Here is a 22,246-nt window from a genome sequence, read left to right as displayed (position 1 = left end):
ATTGCTGGCAGGTATGTAAAATGGTACAGACCCTCAGGAGAACATTTTGGCAGTTTCTTTTAAAAACTAAATATGTATTTACCATATGATCCAGCAGCTTTACTCCTGGGCATTAATCCAGATAAATGAAAAAAATATACGTGATTGTTTGGCAGCTTTCTTTGTAGTAACCAAAAACTGGAAATAACCAAAATGTCCTATAGAAATGAATGCCTAAACACATGAGATGGAATACTACTCAGCAATAAAAGTAAACAGGTTCTTGATGCAGATAACAACTTGAATGGATCTCTAGGACACTATGCTAAGTGAAAAAAGCTAATCTCAGAAGGCCACATAACATTCTTGAAATGACAAAATTATAGTGATGGAGAACAAATTAGTGGGTGCCAGGCTGGTGGAAGGGGGTGTTTGGTGTGACTAAAGGAAGGAAGATTTTTGTGGTGATAGAATGGCTTTGCATTGTGATTGAGGTTGTGTTTACACAAATCTACACCCATGATGAAATGACAGAAATATATACAGTGTACCAGTATCAGTTTCCTGGGTTTGATATTGTGTTATAGTTATCTTAAATGTAACTGTTGGGGGAAAGTGAGTGAAGAGTTTATGGAACCCCTCTATACTATCTTTGAAAGTTTTTGTGAATCTATAATTAGTTCAAAATAAAAAAAAAATCCTGCTCAGCCAGTTATTAACAATGGGAACTTGAGCAAGTTCCTTGGCCAGTCATTTTTATAATGACACTCCTAAAACCTATCCATTGTAGTTATTGTGGGGACTAAATGAGAGACAGAAGTGACCACAGGAAAGTGGTGTGGCCTGAACTAGTGTTCACTTTGTTTGGGCCAAATTTTATGTACCTTTCACTTTTTCCAGTTAGCTTATCTTCCCACCTAGATTATAAAAACCTTAAGAGAACTATAAGTATTCTGCGTTAATGTAGAATTCATCACAGGTGCCCAACAAATTCTGATTATTGACTAAGGCCGAAAGACAATTAAGATGTACCTAAGGGCATTCAGGTCCTTCGATATTTGGTGCTTTAGATATTAACCAAGACAAGTTTTTGGTATATTTGGAGTCACAATTGTTTTTGGAAACATACACTTCAGGGTTTTTCAAAATTGGCCATGCATTAGATCACCTGTAAAACACAGAGTCCTGAGTTCTACTCCCAAAGTTTCTTATTTTTCAGGTTTCATGTGTACTCACATTTCTAAAATGTTCCCATATGCTGCTGCTGCTGCTTCATAGACTACACTTTACAAATCACTGAAAAACTGTACATGTGCCTTGGCCAAAACACAGGTTTATATCTACAGGGAATTCATGGTACAGGTGTAAAGGAACTTATACTCTGGGCATTATTGCAGTCCATTGTGCAGGACACTGATGCTAACATGCAGACTTAGATCCATGTCACTCCTAAACCACTTTTATTATTATGTTTTATAAAATAGTTGGTTATATGCATATTTAGATAACCACATTAAGGAGATGAGGTGACCTATAGAGAACATTTTAAATCTGTTTTGGATGATAGTAATTTAAATATAATTACCCAAAATTAAAATCAGGGCTTGTGTTTTATTTCATATGGATTTTGTTGGGGGGAATGGTAATATTATGATGTATTCCAAAATATAAAATGTATACTTCACTATTAAAGTAAACATCATCATCTGACTCCCATATGTCAGGTTTTTCTTCCTATTTTTATCTACAGTTTATTTCTGTGCCAAGCAATTGAATGCTTGACATAGAAAAATGAGTCTGCCACTTTAACAAATGGTACTGTAAAAACACTCAAGCAAATAATTTTACCAGAGATCATTGTAATTGCAAAAGGAATATCTTTCTAAAATGTGTTACCAGTATTTCCTATAAATATCGGGCTCACCTGTTGCATTAAAAGTAAAAATAAGAAAGGAGATAAAGAAGCCTTCTCTTGGCAAAGAAGAGTTTACAAACATGCTGAACAACGTGTTACAACTGTGTTCATTTAATACAGAAAACTTTTGAGAACCATTACATAATTGATCATTAACTCAGTGTCTAAGAGGATGGTGTTTTAATAATTCTCACCAAAAAAAGTTGAAGAAAGAGTAACTTGTTAGTAATCATAAGCTACAACAGAAATTTAGCACTTTAGGAGGATTTCTTTATTCCATTCTAAAAGTGCTCTTTATTTTAGCAGGAACCTTGTCCCATGAGAACTATACACATTCTGCCTTTAGAGCTCAGCTGCTTCATTCTGCTCTTGCTTCTTTTAGTCAGGCTGTTGGCATCATCAATACATAACTTTTGATTGGATCCCCAGGGTAGAAATTAAGTTTGGTAGCCGGTGGATACATAACAAATGCATAGATTATTCTGGGCATTTCTTTTTGTTCAGTGGAGTGAAGTTTTTAGTGTTGTTGAAAGGTGAAAAAAAAGAAAGGCATTTAAAAGGCTATTCTAGATCAGGATTCTCTGCTCTGTTATTTTAGAAATGTGCATAGAAGTTTCAGAAAGTCTTGTTACAGTTGTTTACTGAAGAGTTTTTATGTTTAGAAGCCTTTGAGAGAAAGTACTATGTCCTCTGTGCTATTCTGGTTTGGATATTAATGAGAACAGAGTTGAACAACATTTGAATTCACAGGACTTGCCATGCTGGAAGCACAACCTTATATGTAGTGGCCATGGGCAGTCCTATTATGGGAAACCAACTTGAGAGAAAAGGCGAGTCTCTTGCTTCTGCGCAGGTCCTGGAATTCGAAATATCCAGGGGCCTCTGCAGAATCCTGGCATCAGTTACTGTGTTGACTCACTCAGTGTTGGGATCAGTCACTTTCCCCTTACAGGACTCAGATCTTGGAGGCAATTAGCATCAGAGAAAACGAATAGGAAAACCTGAAGTCTTATTTTTTAAAGGCTGCTGAAGTTGATTGGTTTCTCATCATTCCTAAACCTACTGAAGCAATAAAGTTGGGAGAAAATTTACCAAGATTTTTATCGCTGCCTTCATATATACTTTTCTTTTTTCCAAATGCTTTGGTGGGAAGAAGTAGAGGACTGTTGTAAGTACAAAGTAACTAAAAATATTTTTTACCATGGCATAACTTTTAGTTTGTGACAAACTCACTGATTAGGCAGATTAATTTAAACTTATTATAGTAGATTGTGAGTAAGCATAAATGTTATATACACTGTACACATAATGTATGTGCAGGTGTACATGTTTCTCATTGGGAAAACTTTTCAATAGAAAATATAATCAAACACATCTTTCTTATTTAAGAAAGTACTAGAGTAATAGAATATGCATACCTGGCTTGGAGTATCTGTGACAAACCATTTAAATTGCTGTGAAATAGTTTGTGTATATAAGTTATTATCATGATTATTTGATATTTCTGTATTTAGTAACAGTTACATGTGGGGTAGTGACCTGACACATATTCTCAGTGAACTAATTGCTCTATGGGAATGATATGTGGATGCCTCAAGGTTAGAAAAATTTTATCTGGCATATTGTGGGGGAAAATAAAGAATGAAATGAAATGTGATGGATGAATGGAGGTTGAGAAAAGTATTGATAAATATTTAATTTAAAAGTTCCTTTCTCATACTGCGTTTAGTATTTGGCATGTTCTTTTCTGTAGCGTGTCATGAAAATTATTTCAAATAATGAGATGATCTCTGCTGGCAAGTGACCAGATACTTTTATTGAGAAAACAACAGAAAAACATGAGGGGCTTATAATCATATTTTGCAGTAAAGTCAAGGTGTTGTTTCATGTCTATGATGACCTAGTTTTTCAGTAAAACTTTTTAGTTTGGCTTTTTATATAAGCTCTACCTATGTTGTTTATTTTAAGGAAGTCAGGATGACTAATGAAAAATGTAAAAATTGACTGTGGTACAACAGTAAAAATAATATATAAAAATAATATATGAGGAGTACAGTGTCTCCCAAAGAGATGGATGAAAGAGATTATCTTTTTTTTTCCTGCCTTTGATTTGTGGATTATAGTCATTCTGAAATAGATATGAGGGCAATGCCTATAATTAAGAATGAAAAAAGTAAAAAAAAAAAAAGAATGGAAAAAATAAATCTCTCTAAATAAGTAGCTATTCAAAACTTCTGGAAAAGAGTCACAACAGAAGTTTTGCCTTTGAGAAAAAATTGTGGAAAAGAAATTAACCTTGTGCACTTATTGATTCACAAAAGACGCTACTAGATTTTGTAGTAAAACATTTTTATATAATTTCTTTATTTTATAAATTTCTTTGGTGAGTATCAGAATTGCTTTCTGATTGAAAAACCATCCCATTTACTAATATTACAAACATACAATAGCACGTTTGTTCTTTGCAATACACACATATTGCTCACTTAATCGATATAGCTACAAAATTAAAACCATAAACTAGTGTGTAGAGCAATTTAGGAAGAATGGCAGAGATTTAATTTTGGAATGAAGCAAGGCAAACATACTGTCTGCTTTGTCATAGATATTCAAATGACTTTTTAAATTCTTAATCAGAATCTGAAGACAGCTAACCTTCTTGGACAATCCCTGTAGGACTTTATTATAATACATTTTGAAACGATCAGGTAATACTTAGGCTACATGACAATGAGTTTGTTAAGAGAAAATGAAGATATTCACAAGGTTATATTATACATTAACTTTTATTAGTTGACAACATAATACTCTTTGAATGTATTGACATTTGAATAAATTTTTAAAATTGCCTTAGTTTGAAGAACTTAAAAGAGTACACTTGGTTCTGTTTTAACCAAAATAGTCACCAATTAATAGGGAACATCACTGTATTAACCTAAGTATTGTTTACTTTTAGAATTACTTAAATATTGCATTGCAAAGAATCATTCAAATAATTGGTTGCAAATTATACATTTCCTTAGAATTTTTTAAATGATGCAAATTATCTTGAAGTCTAATAAAATAATCTTTTAGAATTACATTTGCAGTCTTTTAAGGGCATCTTAACTATGAAAAAGAGATTGCTGATCTAAATAGATAATATACTTGTTAATTTAATAAGAATCTTTCTGTGTCTCTTATGTGGCATAGCAGTATGGAAAATACAATAAACAATATCATGTAGTAGTTACTCAAAACTTAAAAAAAAAAAAGACTACAAAGTGTTCTGTGCAAATTTCTGTTATCTAAGGAAGAGAGGTGTTGCTTGACACTACTCCAGCTAGACAGTACTGAAATGTAAATTCATAATTTGGACGGAGATATTAATACAGCTTCCTCTTTAGTCCTAAAGTATTCATTTGAAATCTTCGTAGTCCAAGGCCTTTGCTGCGTGTGAAACAAATTGTAAAGCTCTTAACCACTTGTGTGGTTTAATAAAAGAGATTAAAATCTTTGTTCTCTGGAAAAGTCAGGTATTCTTTTTAATTCTATTATCTTTCATCATGGCTTTACCACAAAACTAAAAGAAAGTGATTTCCCAAACTTTCCTTCCCCTTCTACCTTCTGCTGTAATATTTCCCTAACTTATTAAAAATGATTCATCATATTTTTCATTACACCATTCTTTCTTGCATTGCATATACAAGAAACATAATATTTTGGTGTGACTGTGTATTTTTATATAAACACACGTACATATTTAAATCACAGGTTTAACTTAGGTACTAAGTTACCTAACGGAGACCTTGAAAATTAATTGGAAATTAACTTTTCTTTAAAGATAATTTTCTTTTTTTAAACCTTTTTTTGAAGTACAATTTACAATACTGTGTTAGCTTCAGGTATACAGCAAAGTGATTCAGTCATCCAAATTTTCTGTTTATGTGTTTTATTTTCTATTTTAAATACACATCATTTTAAAAGAAATTGACAAATAAGAGTAATTACAGAACATAACAAACCATGAGGGAAGACGTAGACCTAGGTTTTATGGGGCCTGAGGTTGAAGAATTGAAGGAAGGGGACTCTTTTAGGAAAAGTAATACAGAATTAAGAATACAAAATTAGGTAGGACTTGCAAGGAGCCAATATAAGTGAAGGGCTTCAAGACTTAAGCTTTAAAAGTTTCGTGGGAAATCACCTCTGTATGAAGAGATTCGTTGTGGGTGAATCTTTTCTCACTTACATTTAAAAATAAAATTGATACTAGTTATATTTCTTTAAAGCATATATTATTTCTCCAAGACAAGCTTTTATTTAATGCAGATTAGAGAGTTAGAAGAATTTACAATGGTAGGAATCTGACATTTCTGCCTTTCATTCTGAAAAGATACAATGCTTAAAGTGATGTCAAAGTCAGTTAATGGAGGCAGTGCAGTTATTTCAGATATACAGGGTATGTAACTTGAAGGCAAGCCAAATCAGAATGAAACGGAATAATGATGACCTTGGTTTATTTTTATGCAGTACATTCAGGTTGTGATTGAATTCAGAGGGAGGCAACAGTTTTCTTTCTCACAAAGTCCTGCTATAGTCCTAGGAGATTTGTGTTCTGTTATCAAGGCAGTTGGTTCATATAGGAACGTTTTGTTGGGAAGGTCATGGGCTGCAGTATGGGAAACGAGAAGACTTTTTTTTTAATTAAATGCAACCAAGTACCATAGCATAATTTCATGAAAATATTTGTCTTTCGGGAGTATGGTCCATGCAGCAGACTGATCTTCAAAACTCAAACGTGCGAATAAGTAAACACCTGTGCTCTTCATTTTTTCCTCATTTAAAAACATCTATTCGTTAAACTTCCTTGGAGTTTCATGCTCTACAATCTTGACAGTAATATTCATAATGTATATGGAGTTCTGAAGTTTAATTTTAATACAGATATGAAAGTTAGGTTGGCAGTGCTATAGTATACTTTATTATTTTGCCAGTTTGGAAGGGGTTTGTCTACTTGTGTCACATGTAGAATTGTCCTTAACATCTTTATATTTGTAAAATGTCATACTCCCTGTAGTTAATATTGTGAGTGAAAACGTCTGTCAGAGATTCTGATATCCTCTCTTGAAGGGGAGAGTAACCCTGCATTTTTGAATCACTTATATGCAAACAATAGTTTGAAGATTAGCAGCTAAAGTGATTTGGTTTGTTTTTTCCTGAAACTTGAGTATCAAGAGCTTGTTTTCCCATGTATTATAGCATGTTAGAATTTCGCAAGTGCCTTTTTAAACCAGATGGCTCCTCCAGAGATTCTGAAATGCTTTGACTCCAAGGGACATGGCCTTTTTCTTTCCCCATTCAAGATTACTGCCCTGAATATGGCCAGGAAACCACAGAACAAAAAACCTTGGCTCCAGTGTTTTAAGGGAATCTTAAATGTCTTAGCCACAATTCTGGTAAGCATCAGGCAGATGAGGATGAAGAAGGGGAATGGCCCTGCTCATTCACGCTTAAAAAGACGTCCCCCACATGCCTATTAACAAAAGCACAGGGCAGTATTCCTTCTCTCAGAGCTGGAATCTTCCACTTAGGCTACCATTTTAAGGAAAAATTTCCATCCAGCTCTGTGCTCAGTCTTTACGTTCTGATATTCACTCAGAAGACCTCAGAATTTCAGTAGGTGAAAGAAGATGCAGAGCAATTTTCTGGGGCCCTGCAGTCCCTAGAGAGGTGACTTTGCATAGTTCAATATATTTAATGATACTAAGCCCGGAGAAAACAAGTGTTCCTAGCAATACGGATTGAATTTGGAAATCAGTTTCCTCTCAGTTTCCTTATTATCTTTTACCTTCTACCTCAGTGCCTCACTTTTGGTTCGTCATTATTCACCCCATTCTTCACTAATGGAAGGTGGGGAGAGTCGACAGTTATCCTTTAACTGGAAGGGAACTGTCATTTTGATACTATGCTGGTGAACTGTTGATGCTGTTGTTGTTTTTGGTGTGCATAAATGAATCTTCCAGAACTGTTAAATCAGTATTTTGATTCCATATAATTTTAAGCAACTGATTTTCCATAAATTTTAAATGTCGGGAAAATTATTTTCTATACATTAATTTTGAAAGCTGAAATATATCTAAGGCTAGTTTAAAATATTTAGTCTTATTATGTTACTGTTCAAGTAAAAGAATCTGAGGACGCACTTTGCCTCTATTTTTCTTTATTTCATTTTATTATTTATTTTTAGTAGAAAACTGGGTTGTTTTCATGAATAGGAGGAATATTAAAGGGAACTATGTGAAAGCCCATGCTTATTCACGTAATAAAGTCAGAATGTAGGTAGCTGAATGGATTTTAAACAGGGTTAATAGAATTTTAAAGAAACTTAAAAAAATGTTTGAATTGTCAAGCTCTTAGTTTATACTTAATAAATACTCAGCCCATTCATGGGCATTACAACAGTGAGGAGTTTATATATGCCAAAATAACATATAGGCTTTTGCCAGTTTATCTTCAACTTTTAGATATACTTTATCTCCAACCTTTTGAAATAATTGTTGTTGAAAAAGCACCAGTATTAATTAAGCACAACTAGCATCACAATGTCTCATTTTACCCAATTATGGGCAAATAAAGGGATTACCCTTTCAATGTTTTCACCCTCTTCTTGGCTTTTGCTTTTTTTGTTTTAAATTGCTCTCCCTCCTCCCACTCAGCCTTTGGCTAAGACTGTCATGGAATCAGGACTATAAAAGGGCATAAACATCAGTGGCTTTTTGCTCATTCTTGGCACCCATCTTTATTTGCACACAACTTGTCTGCTCCTTTATCAGATTACAGCAGCAATAGTACCTTAGCCTGAGCTAAGTGCTGACTTAAAGGGCACAGGAGTCAGCACACTGTTATTAGTGCAGATTTTAGCCTTGGAAACTGTGTGAGGTCAAACTAAAGAAATAAGAAAGGAGAAAAATCACAGAGTCAGAACTGCTCAAGTATTTTCATCAAAGGCAAGTTGAGTAATTCCTTTTTATGTTGATGCTCACGAGGACAGTATTAGAAATAGATTGCTGACTAAGCAGACAAAATGTTATCAAAATAGTTGAGGAACGGATAAAATTATGTATGAAAGTGGTGAATCCCAGTGGCTCTGATGTATTGGAAAATAACTAGGGAGGAAAAAGGAAAATTAGACGCTAAAGAGTGTAACCGGATACAAGCAGTGTTGGCATGTAGGTGGTTAACTGAAAGAGCTTACTGGAAGCTCAGACAGCTGGGGAATCCTGATTTAGTAGAGCCTGAAGGGCAGGTCAGGAGCCATATGCACAGCTGCTGAAGAGCTAAAGGGTTCCTCTGGATTAGGTGTACATACCCCGTCTCTAAGGGACTATGTCAGAGAGCACCAAGTGTTATCACAGAGTTTACTTCGCTCAAGCCTACGGACTTTGCAGTGTTTTACTTTAAATGTCTGGAAATAGATTGGCTCTCTAAATAAATCCAGAAGTAAACGTATCAAAGGAAGTGAGTACGTAAAGTTTATATTGTGTGGGTTTCGGTGACCACTGTTTAAAGAAGGAACAATTATCCATTCATCGTTATTCATTCATTTAGTCGTGTAACTAGTATATATTGAGTGCCTACTTGTGCTAGGTATTGTGCCATGCTCTCTGGAGATAATATTCTAAATAAGTGAACTCATTGAGATTAGAATTTAGGAGAGAATACACACACACACACACTTTATTTATTTCCCATTCCGGGTTTTCTTTTTAACTGGAGTATAATTGCTTTACAATGTTGTGTTAGTTTCAGCTGTACAATGAAGTGAATCAGCTACACGTATGCGTATATCCCCTCCCTCTTGGACCTCCCTCCCAACCCCCTGCTCATCCCACCCATCTAGGTCATCACAGAACACCTAGCTGAGCTTCCTGTGCTTTATAGCATGTTCCCACTAGCTATTTTACACATGGTATTTATACACACTATTTAAACTTCATTTGGGATAAGGGCTACAGAATAAAGCACACATTGTTAGAAGAATGTATGACAGTGAGACCTAGACCAGTATTAGAAATTGGGGGAAGGACTCCTGAGAAAAAGACCTTCAAAGTATGACAAAGAAGAATGAGGTTGGGCGATAGTTGTCCAAGGGAAAAAGAGGGAAAATGTGACATTCAGAGGGAAAAACATATGTGAAGGTATAAGTTAGTATGAGGGAAGAACTAAAAGAAGGTCAGTTTTCCTAGAGTGTCGTAAGTGAGGCAAAGTTTGGAGCATGCAGCTGAAATAGTGGGCTGGGGTCCAATTGTTCAGAGCCTGAGACCTCATGAGAATGATTTTTTTCTGTATAATAAAATCAGTGGTCAGCCTTTTAAAGGTTTCAGGTAGGGCAGTGATATGACCATGTTTGTGGGTTTTTTTTTTTTTTTTTGAAGAATATTACTGTGTTTTGTGAAGAAACGATTAGGAGGTGTTAAGAGTAGATGAAAAAGGGCTTCCCTGGTGGCGCAGTGGTTAAGAATCTACCTGCCAATGCAGGGGACACGAGTTCGACCCCTGGTCCGTGAAGATCCCACATGCCGCAGAGCAACTAAGCCCATGTGCCACAACTACTGAGCCTGCGCTCTAGAGCCTGTGCTCCACAACAAGAGAAGCCACCGCAATGAGAAGCCTGTGCACTGCAATGAAGAGTAGCGTCTGCTCACTGCAACTAGAGAAAGCCGGCGCACAGCAAAGAGGACCCGACGCAGCCAAAAATAAATAAATAAATGTATTTTAAAAAAAGAGTAGATGAAGAGCTATCAGTCTGAAGCTATCAATCTGGTAGCTTCTCCAGGGGCAAAATAAGGTGATATTGACTAGAATGGTGACAGTGGAGTTGAAAGAAGTGGATTGATTTAAGATTTACTTAGGAGATAGGGTCAATAGAAATTAGTATTGAATTGGATGTGGTGCCCTCCATGGCATGTAGAATTGGGTGGATAATGGTGCCATTTATAAGGAGAAGACTTGAAGAGCGCTGGAATAATGGGAAAGATTGGGGATAAGTAATAAGTTTTTTTATGCAGAGCATGGGTGCTGTGGATCTGGGGATGTGAAGCCTACAAATGAAGTCATTATTGGGGACTTAAAGTGTGAGCCATAGAGAGTGGATGAGACTAGGTAGAAAGATCATATAAAGGGTGAAGAGAAGGAGGCCAGGAATTCAATAAGGAAGACAAGAACACTTCAGAAAATCATAGAAGAGGCATCTAGAAAGAATGATGAAATCCTAAGGAAAATAATATTTCTGTAATGAGGAGTGTCCCATTCCATCTTCAGTTTAATGACTATGAATGAGGAACTCGCAGTACCAGGTGTCTTGGTTTCCGCAATCTCTACCATCTATTTACCCCTAATTGTCTCTCCCGCATTGGTATTTCTATGAGATATCACCAAAATGTTGCCTTAGTAGAAAAGCTTCAATAAATATTTAAATTGTATAATGTATTCAGCTTTTTCCTGTACTCTGCGCTTCCTAAAAATACCTTCTTTGGAAACCCCATTTCAACTGACTGCTGTATAATGAAATGAACCTTCAGTGTAAAACATTTATCATAGTCTGAATTTCAATTGCTCAGTCAGAGTTGTTAGGCAATATGAAAAATCATCCTTCAGAGAATACAGAAGTGCCTAGATATGACAAGGTAAGTTTGCACTTTATTTAATGCTATTTTAGTTAATATAGATGTTTATTGGAGCAACGTCTAAAATTTCTTGAGAACCATTAGTAAAATTGATTATTCTTAAATCTGGAAAAAATACTTGGAAAGCATTGACAATTCAGTTTAAATAAAACTAGAATTGTACTGAAGAAAGAGAAGGTACTTGAGTAATTGAAATTTAGTCATGGATGAGTATAATGTACTTACCAGTTAGCTTTTGGGGAAGTAAGACTAGATAGAATATTAATATGATATCAAGCAGCTTTTTTACCATTAGGTTTTTACTAGCTTGTAAATAAACAGTTGAACACCTGCAATGTTCTCTCTGCCTTTTATGAAATTACAGCTCTGTAAGTCAGAAAAAAATAGACACACACACACACACACACACACACACACACACACATAAATACCACTACTGTAATATGTCAAGAGAGTTATAAACCATGGTACAAATCAGCCATAAATGATTACTTATAGATTATGTGATTATGAAAGTTTCATTGAAGAATCCAGCTTTATAAATAGGCCTTAAAGTATGGCGGAAGGAGCAATTATTCATCAACAAGAATCAACAAGGCATTGATATATCCTACATAAATAGCTACTGATAGTCCCTTGTATGTGCATAGCAATATTTCTGGTTCACCTAGTCTTCAGAGATAACATTTAGCATTCATCAATGCTATACCAAATATCAGGCGTTTCTCTGAGTATATTACATGTATCTCAGCTAATTCTCATTACAGTTCTGGGAGGTAGGGGATAGAATCATCCATATTTAACAGATGAGGATACTGAGGTACAGGGAGCTTAAGTAATTTGCCTACAGTAGCTCAGCCTGTACATACTGGCGTCAGGATTTGAATGGTGGCGGAGGATTCAAGGTTCTTAACCAGTTAACTGCCACAGCTTCTCAGATTTTGATGAAGAGGGTCTGTCAGAGCTCTAGAGGTGATACAACAAAACATAAAATGGGAAGAATCATGCTGTCTTCTAACAAGAACTTAATATGTTCCATTGAGAATGTTCATTAAAAAAACTCATAAAACTTGTGTGCCCTCAAAGACCTGGCATATTACAATTTCTTAGATAAAAACTAAGATGTCCTGAAAAACCTCATATCCATCCTCTAGACCTTCTCAGGGGGCTATCTATGATGATATCCACAATAGGTCACTTGTTTTACTGTTTTATTCCTACCTCAGTCTTTAGACTGTGTGAACTCGAAAGATCAAAGAATAAAACTAATGTCACCCTTGATCTGCAGGGTGTTCCATCTACAGCAAGTTCCTCAGAAGGATCTCACTAGATGTCTTTCTGATTTTATTTCACTTGTACACAGGCCACTGTGCTAGATGAACAAAACACTAAGGACTGGGCCCACATGAATAAGATTCAGTACTGTGAGCAGAAATAATTTGGCTTTACTAATATATATATATAGTCAGTAAATATTATTAAAACTAAACTGAAATCAACTCTTCCACTTGGGAAATATAAAGAAAACTACAGCACAATTGGGGAAAAGTGGGAAAACAATTTGTTATATCCATATTTTGCCTCCCAACTATAATAGACAGCTATAGTTTGTTATTTTATTCCTTAAGGGGCTATCCGTCATTTAATTTTAATATTAAACATTAGTGGTAACTATATTAGCAATTTTTTGGTAATTTTTTAAGAAAATGGTATTATAAATGGAATTATCATACTATCAGAGTAGTATGATACTAATACAAAAATAAAACAAGGTATTATCTTTCTACTTTTTTTTTTTTGTTTTGTTTTTGTTTTTGTTTTTTTTGTTTTTTCCGGTACGCGGGCCTCTCACTGCTGTGGCCTCTCCCATTGCGGTGCACAGGCTCCGGACGCGCAGGCCCAGCGGCCATGGCTCACGGGCCCAGCCGCTCCGCGGCACGTGGGATCCTCCCGGACCGGGGCACGAACCCGCGTCCCCTGCATCGGCAGGCGGACTCTCAACCACTGCGCCACCGGGGAAGCCCTATCTTTCTACTTTTTATATCCATCAGTTGAACTAGATATTGAGATTTTTTTTTTCCTTAAAATGTTATACTTTCAGTTTTTTCCTATTCAAACTTCGCCTGACTTAGTTCAAGTGAAGTAAAGAATGTCATGTCACTAAAACCAATTGAGAAAAATTTTTTCTCTTCTTTCTTGAACTTGAAGCAGTGGTCACTATTGACCATTTTCTCCCTTCTTAAAAATGTTGTCTTCCCTTGAGATCTGTGCATTGCACTCTCCTGCGTTGGTTCCCATTTCTTTGGGTGTTTCTGTTCAGTCTACTTTGTGGGCTCATTCTCTCTACTGAACCTTTAAACAGTAGAATTCTTCAGAGGTCAGTCCTAGCAAGTTTGTCTTCTGACTCTGTAATCCCTTTCATTGTCATTGCACCCATGCCTGTGGTTTTATTAACACTTATGTGCAGAAAACCAACCAAGTTATACCTCTAGCTCAGATTTCTCCAATGAATTCCAGAACTGTAATTTCAATTGCCTCATTGGCATCTCCATTTATATGTGACAAAGCCACCTCCACACTAAGTGCCCCAAAAGGAACTTTCCATTCACCCCACAAAACCTGAGCTTTTCTCATTATTCCCTTTATCAGTGAATGATGCTACATATCCATGCAGTTTTCACAAGCTAGAAACCCATTTCATCCTTGAAACTTTTAACTCTCTTGCCCACTTACGTCTAATACTGTGCGTTTTATCTCCTAAAATTTTTTCATCCACTTCTCTTCATTTCCTCTCCCATACCCTAGCCCAAGCTGCCCCCTCTCACTAGGAATACAGCAGCACTTTCCTTTCTGGTTTCTTTGTTTCACCTCTTCCCCATGCCCTCTAATCTATTCTCTAAAATTCATCCAGTCAGCTAAGTTTGATAATATCAGCACCCGCATAATGACTTTAGCAAGTTCTGTTGGCTACAAAGAAAGCAAAAGAAAATAAAACAAGATCTAGATACTGTTTTCCTCTCCTGTAATGCTTCCCCCCTGCCATACCACCTTTCTGGTTTTCTTTCTGTTCCTTGAATAGGCCTTGCTTCTTTCTGCCACAGGGCTTTTGCACATGCTTGTCTTTCTTTTCCCTCTCTTTTTCACCTAGACAATATCAGTTTTCCTTACCAGCCACTCCCTCTGAGTAGACATCAAAATTCCCTGAGTAGATAAAATTTCCCTACCATGTAACATCCCTCCATAACATATAGCAATGTTGCAATTCCCTATGTGTATATATGTGACTAACTAATGCTTATCAATCAGACTATGTGGTAAGTTCCATGAACCCAGCCACAACAGTTGTTTTTGCTCACCTTTGTTTCTCCAGAACCAGGCACATGAATATTTTTGAATAAGTGAATTGGTGTTTAAAATTTTATTGCACACTATTATTATAGCCATTCACATATAAGAACATGTTATAATAATGATAATTTTATTGCAGTTTATGAAAATTTGAAATGACAATGAAAGCACTCTAATTCTTGTTGAAACTTAATGTGTATAAATAAGTATTGAAGATAAGGATTTTGTCACTGGGTTTTATTTCCTTCTTAAATTCCCCATACTCCATTTTACTCTAGAGTCTTTTGGTTCTTGGTATCATTTTGTTTTGTTTTTAACTGTTTTCAACTCACGTAGATTTTCTTTCCTTCATCTGTCTTTGTAAACTCTCAGTGGCACTTGTCAACGTTAACTGCCTCCTTCATACCTAAGATGTTCTTCCTTGATTCTACACTAGTCTAGTCCTTTTCTTTTGTCTCTTATATTTGTTCTCTCCTTTCCCTCTTCCAAATTGCTATCTGTGGATATTCTGGGGAAATAAGATATTTACTTTTTGCTCTTACTTGGCTAGTCTATCTCTTGAAGAAGAGATCCATTTTCTTTTTAACCTAAGAGCTTGAGACATATATTTGAGTATAAAGACGAAGTAGTAATTTCATTTTAAGATGTTCTAGAGAAGAGACATTGACTACTAAGTGATTTGTCCTGAGGTGTAAAAGGTGGGGAGGACTTAAAGGCAAATTGAAAACAATCCCTCAGAGAAAGGGCAAAAAGACTTTTGCAATGAAAAATAAATTACACTGTATAAAAATATATTGTTAATAACAACATTCCCAGTTTATAAGGGAAAGGCAACTTGCAGCCAAACACAGAAGGAAAAAAACCCTGTATTATCTCAGTCATAAGTGCAATCTCAGAAAGTTGAATGAGTAGAAGCAGAGAGTAGAAGGGTGGTTACCAGGGGTGGGGAGCTGGGGAGAATGTGGAGATGTTGGTTAAAGGGTACAAAGTTGCAGTACATAGCATGAATAACTCTAGAGATCTAATGTACAGCATGGTGACTATTGTTGATAATACTGTACTGAATGCTGGAAGTGTGTTAATAGATCTCAGGTGCTGCCATCACAATGGGTAACTATGTGAGACGATGGTATGTTAATTAATTTGACTGTAGTGATCATTTCACTGTGTATGTGCATATCACATCATGTTGCACAGCTCAAATATATAAAATTTTTATTACAACTAATTTTTTTTAACTGACAATAGTACAGCAGACAAGGATGCAAAGAAACTGGGCCTCTCAAACAATGCTGATGGGTATGTAAAATGGTACAGCCATTCTAGAAAACAGTCTTGACAGTTTCTTCTAAAACTAAACATACAATTACCATACAACCCAGCAATTCCACTCTTGGACATTTCTACCAGAAAATGGAAACTTAGGTTCACACAAAACCCTGTATATGGATGTTCATACCATCTTTCTTGTCAGTAGCCAGAAATTGGACACAACCCAGTGTCCATCAGTGGGTGTATGTAGAAGAAACTGCAGTGCATCCATATCGTGAAATACTATTTAGCAATAAAAAGAAATGAACAATTGACATTCTGTATGATGGATCTCAGGGGCACCACACTGAGTGAAAAAAGATCAAAAGGTTGCATACTTTGTTATTCCTTTTATATCACATTATTGAATAACAGAATTATAAAGATCAAGAACAGAGTATTGGTTGCCACAGGTTAGGAATGGGGGGTGTTCTATTTTAGGGGTGCCACAAGGCAGCCTGCGTCTTGATTGTGGTGTTCGTTATACGAAGCTATACTTGGTAAAGCTGCATAGAACTACACACACACGCACGCACGCACACACACATACACAGAGGGTTACAAATGAGTGCATGTGTAACTAGTAAAATTTGAATAAATTCTGTGGATTATACCAATTAACTCCCAGTTTTGACATTGTACTACAGTTACCTAAGGCGTCAACATTGGAGGAAGTAGCTTAAAGGTTGCATAAGATATCCCTGCATATTTTGTTTCAAATTCCTATGAATCTATACTTACTGCAAAATAAATTTTTAAAATACAGTTGTTAAACCTTTAACAAGGCCTCAGTGTCTTAAAGGCCAGTGTGTCATCACCAGACCTAATCAACAAATAAGTTACAAATTAATAAATCCACCACTCAGGGTACAGGCAAAGGATGGTTTAATGCTAACTCACTAGAATGCAATCCATTTCTATTATACAGGAACATGCATCACTTATTGAACAAAATGTCATTGTGATTTAAGCCTTGTTCTAAATGTCCTACCTTGTGAGGTATTGTGCTTCACGTTGTTTATGACCAAAATGCCTGTATGGAAAGGGCTGGCATTTCAAAAGTTAAGCTGGTCCATGGGCATAGAAACAGGACAAGGCCTAAGACTACTTGCGTTTTCAACCTGACTCTACCTACCAAGCACAGTAAGCATGGCCAAGCCAATACTTATTATTTATTTATACAGTGCCTGGCACTGAGCTGAGCATGTCTAATACTGATTGTCCTCAGTAATAAACTAGGAATAATAATACTTCACAAATTTACATCTTGTTGGTATTAAAGATGGGATATATGAAACTGCTTAGTGAGTGGCAAAGGTGTGGGGAATAATTTTTTTACTTTGTATTATTATAGCTATTAATATTAATGAATCACTCATTTATATATAATCCAAAGATATAACAAACTGTATAAACAGATACATAGATCAAAAGAGAGTCTCTGTGTCTGTGTGTTATGTGTGTGTGTTTATGTATATGTATAGGATCTCCTTGCTTTAATCTGATCTTAAACAAATCTGTCCTTCTGATTGCTTCCCAGTCATGTTTCACAGAAGATCTTACGCCTCTGGCTTAACATCCTTTAGAGAATCCTCTAGCTACAGGGTGAAATTCAAGCCTCCAGCGCACAGGACCCTTTATAGTGTAGTACGTGCTCACATTTCTCAACTCTTTATCTGCTGTTCCTCACCATGCACACTTCTCTTTAGCCACAAAATTGTGGTTCCACAAATAAGTTATGTAATTTCATACCTATGAGCTGTTGCCACTTCCTGGAATGTTCTCAAAAAATGCTATCACCACATATCGCCCACTAACAATCTCTACTCATTGTTTTAGTGCTTGCTTATAGCACCTTGTTCAAAAGTGTTCCTGACTACGCTAGGTCAGAATATAGTACCCCTGTTCTATGTTCTTAGTGAAAATTCACTGGAGATAATTCGATGCAAGTAATTATATCCTCTTTTTCAAAGTCAGGCTGTCTCTGATATAATTCCTTGCTCCTTGAGAGGAAGGTTTGTGCCTCTTATCTATGGGTTCCTTGTGCCTAATTGTTTGGCGACACATAAGTGAAAGATTAAATACCACATCATTTGTCTGACTGTTATTTAGTCATCAAATCATCATGTGTTTGAAACTCAGGCATCCAGCCTGAAAAAGGTTTATGTTTAACAGTGAATACTGGCATGTATTATTATATTCCCATACACAGTATGATAACTAATGAAACAGAATAGGATAATCCTTAGTACATTATTTTTTCCTGAGTGCTCAATGAATTGTAAAAGTTGTAAACCTCAGACTAAAATGTTTGTTGCAAAATCTAGATCATTCATGCAATCGGAAGTGTTTTTGGTTTATCTCTGTAATTTTTTTTCTTAGTGTCAAAAGAAGTGTCAGAGTTAGAAAAGAAGCCCAGCTTGTGGGGATTCCTTTGAGGGGCTACATCTTTGGTGATATCAAATTAATACCAAGCTGTAGAAATGCAGGAAGGGTAGAAATTCTGAGAATCACTTCTGTTCACACATTAAAAACATGCTGGCACATATATACAATGGAATATTGCTCAGCCATAAAAAGAAACGAAATTGAGTTATTTGTAATGAGGTGGATGGACCAAGAGTCTGTCATTCGGAGTGAAGTAAGTCAGGAAGAGAAAAACAAATACCGTATGCTAACACGTATATATGGAATCTAAAAAACAAACGGTTCTGACGAACCTAGGGGCAGGACAGGAATAAAGACGCAGATATAGAGAATGGACTTGAGGACACAGGGAGAGGGAAGGGTAAGCTGGGACGAAGTGGGAGAGTAGCATTGACATATATACACTACCAAACGTAAAATAGATAGCTAGTGGGAAGCAGCCGCATCGCACAGGGAGATCAGCTCGGTGCTTTGTGACCACCTAGAGGGGTGGGATAGGGAGGGTGGGAGGGAGACGCAAGAGGGAGGGGATATGGGGATATATGTATACATATAGCTGATTCACTTTGTTATACAGCAGAAACTAACACAACATTGTAAAGCAATTATACTCCAATAAAGATGTTAAGAAAAAACAAAACATGCTGTGTCTGCAGTTCTTTGATATGGGCACAGGAGCTTTAAGTCTCTGGCTGGGTGTCTGAGGACAAATTGCTGAGGAAGTGAATGGTTGGCTTGGCCTATCTCAAAGACAAGTGTTTGCTTCTGTTTGAGCTATTGTTGGAGTTTCCCTGAAGGGACTAGAACGGAATGTCCATTGCAGGGAGTATTCAGTTTCAGATAGCTGCCTTCCTTGAGCTCATTTTCCACCCTGAGGGCTGGCCACAAAGATTGGAAATCTTTCATCTGTTTTAATCAGGAATGGAGCTAATTTATAAAAGGAAAGTTAGTCGCTAGGTAACTATGTGCACAAGCAAAGAGTCCCATTACAAGTACGCCCAAACTCAAGGTGAGAAATGTCTGGTGAATGACTCAAATGTGGAATTCAAGGGTCTCCTAAAACAAAAATAGCATCTACTGAGTCCATCTAACAGCCTATTTATACTTATTAGGTGGAAGCTTTTGTGCTAGAAATAATGTTTATAAGTATTTTCTTGGCAAGTGACTATGAACTGTATTTTGTGTATTATGTTAACATACTATTCATGCATTACAGAAATCCATACATCAGGTGTACCCAGGCATTTTATGGGAAAAACTAGCTTGAGAGATAATAATGATTTGCTGAAGCAGTGGGCCTTCTGACCTGATTTTAAAATGAAATTGAAAAGTAACTTTTTCTTTCATATTTTATCTTTGAGTACATTATTTGTATTAAAAAAAAAGTTTTTATGGGACATCACAACAACCTATTTTAACTTGGAAAACTTTAACCAAGGAAAAGACATGATACAGGCTCATTTATCCATGATAATTTATGATGATAGCTCTATGATTAAATTTTCTTAATGAAGGCATACATTACTATTGTATTAAGTCTTCAACTAAAATAGATTGTATGTCCAATTTTTGATCTTCATATGCCAAAAGTAAAGAGCTACCCAACCAGAAAAGAATCTAGGCCTTGAATAATATGTTGTACCTAAATTAAGCTTATAGGCATTATTCTGGCTGGGGATTACACTACAGAAATGTGGTATACAACTGAAAATTGAAAATACAGACTATGAATGAGAAATAGAGGAGAGCTGTGTTCCAATCCAAGACATGTAGAAATCAAGTTGTTCATTGAACAGTTAATTTGCATGTATCCATTACCTTTTATAATGAATGATAATGATGAAAACATTTCTTATATATAATTCCTAAAAACAGTGTGGTGAAGGAGTATATTACCATTCCCACTTGAAAAATATGGTAACTGAGTCTATATTATTGGTATTATAATTTTATTAATTATATTTTCTTTACTATTAGATTACTTCCATCTGGCTATTGCAAGCCATGTCTTATATGTGCTTATGTTCTCATAGATCTTAGAATATTATCATACACTAGGAAGAAGTTCAGTAAATGTGTGTTGAATTCATTCATTCATATCCAAAAGTGATGGAAAGAGTGATCAGTTGCCCATAAATTTCTTTTGGCCTAAACCATTGGATCATGACATCTAATATTTTAGAAATATAGTATAGAAGGAATCTCAGATAATTTCAGAAAATAGAATTATGCACATATACACCCAGAGTTCTCAAAAATGGCATAGGCTATTGATTCAGCCTACAGTCCAGGTATACAGTGCATTTGAGTTTTGCATGTCTATTTTAGTTGTTCACATTAAAATGTTGTACCCAGACATACATTCCGTTTTGGAATCTTGAGTACTTAAACAAAAACATACTCTCTATAATAGAAGTATAAAAAGAATACTAATCAGTTAATATGTCAAGTATTTTTCCAATTGCAGGAAACCATTAAAATTGTATCTATACAGTGTAAGTGTAGTGTATCTTTTATCAAGAACATAATCGATTGCTATAAATATTCAAATACTCAAATACTTATCTGGTATATGCTTCCATTAGCTTCAGAGTTCTTTCAAATGTAAATTCACGTGGATGTAAAAGGGGATTTGGAGTTTGTATATTGTGAGAGAGAACATCTGGCTTTCAAGTCTATACTTAGAATTCATTTGGACCCATTTTAGAGAGTTTTTTTTCTTTAAGATGAAATCCAGCTTTCATGTCGTATGTATGTGTGAATATCTCTGTGTGTGAGTGTATATATGTGTGTGTGTTGTCAAGAAAGAAAAACACAGCGGCCCTATGTGTGTTTCTTAAAATAAGGTATCCTGCACCTAAAATAGTTAACTTCAGAGATGTGAATTACTTTTTGTTAGTGGATATGATTTTAGCATTCCCTTAAATCCATTCCCTCTAAAAGGAAGAAGAATCATCTACTGCTTAAAGATAATTTTAAAGTAAGCACAGATCATTGCTATGTAAACCAAAATTTAAACAGAAGGATTTTAAAGCATTAGGACATATTTCCTCTCCAGCCAAAATTTAAAAACTGATGAAATTTCAGATCTCAGTAAGTTTAATACGTGCAGACAAAATGCTCGTTTAAGTGTAAAATCTGTATATCTAATTTCCAAGGCCAAGAAATAAGTAATTTGAAATTAAATCACCACCTATTAACTAGGCATTAGTGACAAATATTATCTTAATGCATCTGTTACTTTTTCTGAGTTAGGTGTGTATTTCTTGATATTAGTAGTCAATTTATGAGTACAAATATGCATGCAGCCCAAGAGCAGCGCATTCATTACATTGACTGCAATTACGAGCATGATTTTTGACATCTCATTCTTTGGGAGAATGTCATTTAATGTTAATTGGAATGAATGTGAATGTGTTCACGTTCTTAGTTAATAAATTTGCTCATAGAATAAAATCTAGCATGTTTGGTATGCCTTGAGGATCAAGGTTATTCCTTTAAACAAAAGGGGAAAAAGGGCCAAAGGAAGTGAGATGGTATCTTTCACGCTAGTTCCAGCATGAGTATTTTGTGGAAAAAGAAATAAAGCCTTCTTTACATC

General features: G+C 35.6%; 1 protein-coding gene across 1 annotated transcript in view; it reads left to right on the top strand.

The window, feature by feature from the left end:
• Positions 1 to 2,860: 2,860 nt before the first annotated feature.
• Positions 2,861 to 22,246, top strand: part of LOC112398091 (dystrophin-like) — a gene marked incomplete at its 3' end in the record, with an annotated part of 381,538 nt that continues 362,152 nt past the window's right edge. The window contains exon 1 of the mRNA XM_024742485.1: positions 2,861 to 3,062. Within this exon, the coding sequence (XP_024598253.1) occupies positions 3,032 to 3,062 (31 nt within the window). The remainder of the gene's footprint in view (positions 3,063 to 22,246) is intronic.

This window comes from Neophocaena asiaeorientalis, unplaced genomic scaffold (genome assembly GCF_003031525.2).
Source record: "Neophocaena asiaeorientalis asiaeorientalis breed wild unplaced genomic scaffold, Neophocaena_asiaeorientalis_V1.1 scaffold640, whole genome shotgun sequence".
NCBI classification, from domain to species: Eukaryota; Metazoa; Chordata; class Mammalia; order Artiodactyla; family Phocoenidae; genus Neophocaena; species Neophocaena asiaeorientalis.
This window is presented reverse-complemented; position numbering and strand designations above follow the sequence as displayed.